General features: G+C 38.3%; 1 protein-coding gene across 1 annotated transcript; it reads left to right on the forward strand.

The window, feature by feature from the left end:
• Positions 1 to 6: 6 nt before the first annotated feature.
• On the forward strand, positions 7 to 1487 carry LOC108356738 (transient receptor potential channel pyrexia-like; the record flags this gene model as incomplete). The annotated part of the gene is given in 6 exon segments (XM_017607839.1): positions 7 to 36; positions 137 to 220; positions 277 to 430; positions 1084 to 1195; positions 1271 to 1310; positions 1313 to 1487. Coding segments are annotated over 6 exon segments (595 nt in total), but the record flags the coding sequence as incomplete, so codon positions are not given.
• Between the last annotated feature and the right edge of the window lie 6 nt (positions 1488 to 1493).

Consider the following 1493-nt stretch of genomic DNA (forward strand, 5'->3'; position numbering starts at 1 on the left):
CTGAATTTAATATTAATGGGCAAAGAGATTTTTCAGGTAACTACATACTTACTTGAGAATGGTTAATGATGGGTAGACTTCCTTATTAAAATATTTACTTATTTTAACTGATGTACATATGTACGCGTAATTACAGATGGCTCACGGCTTACAAGGTTATGCGAAATATTGGGAAAATTGGTTGCAATGGGCTATTGTCTTCGGTGTCTTGCTTTGTGTGGTGAGTCATTAGCGCAACGCTACTTTAAATGCTACCTAATTTTTTTACCTTTTTAGACGCCTGAAATTTTAGTGCCCAGTAATTTGTTGGCGGTGCCTATGTGGCAGCATCATGTCGCTGCCATTGTTGTGCTTTTGGTTTGGTTGGAGTTAATGATGTTGGTGGGACGTTTTCCGATATTCGGCGTTTACGTGCAGATGTTTACGAAAGGTAAGGATGGTGCGGCAAAACGCAGAAATAACAAAAAGATAGTTAGTTTTTTTACTTTAACTTTGGAACAAACGATTTAGGTAATTTCATTGTACATAATTGTCGGAATGAGGATTTAAAGAATATTGAATATAAGCCCTCGGAATGTATGTACATTAGGGTGGTCCAAAAACCCCATAAATAAAAAAAATATGTTTTATTAAATCTAGAAAAATCCTAGGGGGTGTGAGCTTAACATTGTAAACTTTTTTGGACCACCTTAGGCTTAGGAAAGCTTGATAGTGCCGTAGCTTCTGAGAGATTGTTGCTTCTCTTGGCCTGTTCTAAGATGAAAGCCCTCCGTCTGGGCAGAGATCCATTGGCATTAGGCTGATTAGCTTCAGAAATCGACCGGTAGCTGACTGAGCTTTATGAAGCGCTCAAGCCTGGTTGATCTTCGTATGCGTTTTATTATTACACGAGAAGTGTTGTTGCAAGATGCAGTAATCTCAGTACAAATTCCAAGCCAAAAGTTCAACTTCAAGTCGACACCGGTTGTCATGATCTCACAGTACAGCAGTTTTTATGTACATATACACCTTTGCATTTGTTCTTAATAAAATTCATGACCAGATTTCTTACTGGGTCTCTTTGCATTATCTACTATTTTCCAGTTGCTGGCAATTTTTGTAAATTTTTATTGGCCTACATCTGCTTGTTAATCGCCTTTTGCCTCAGCTTCTCAGTGCTGTTCAACGACTATCCACCATTCGAAAATATAACTTGGTAAATATTTTGTAATACTCTCTATATGGAAATAATGCTAAGAATAAAAAAAAAAATCACCATCTCTTTTCTTAGGTCACTACTCAAAGCCATCACTATGATGTCCGGTGAATTANGTTTCTCTGCTTCGTACTACTCGTCACCGTTATACTCACCAATCTGATGGTAGGTTTGGCTGTCAGCGATATTCAGGGTCTACAAGTATCGGCCACCTTGGATCGATTAGTGCGTCAAGCTGAATTAATTTCACGACTAGAAAGTTTATTCTTTTCTCGCCTACTACGACGTGCACCGGTCA

Source organism: Rhagoletis zephyria, unplaced genomic scaffold, assembly GCF_001687245.7.
Source record: "Rhagoletis zephyria isolate East Lansing unplaced genomic scaffold, Rhagoletis_zephyria_1.1 Rzeph_scaffold_64216, whole genome shotgun sequence".
Classification (NCBI taxonomy): Eukaryota; Metazoa; Arthropoda; class Insecta; order Diptera; family Tephritidae; genus Rhagoletis; species Rhagoletis zephyria.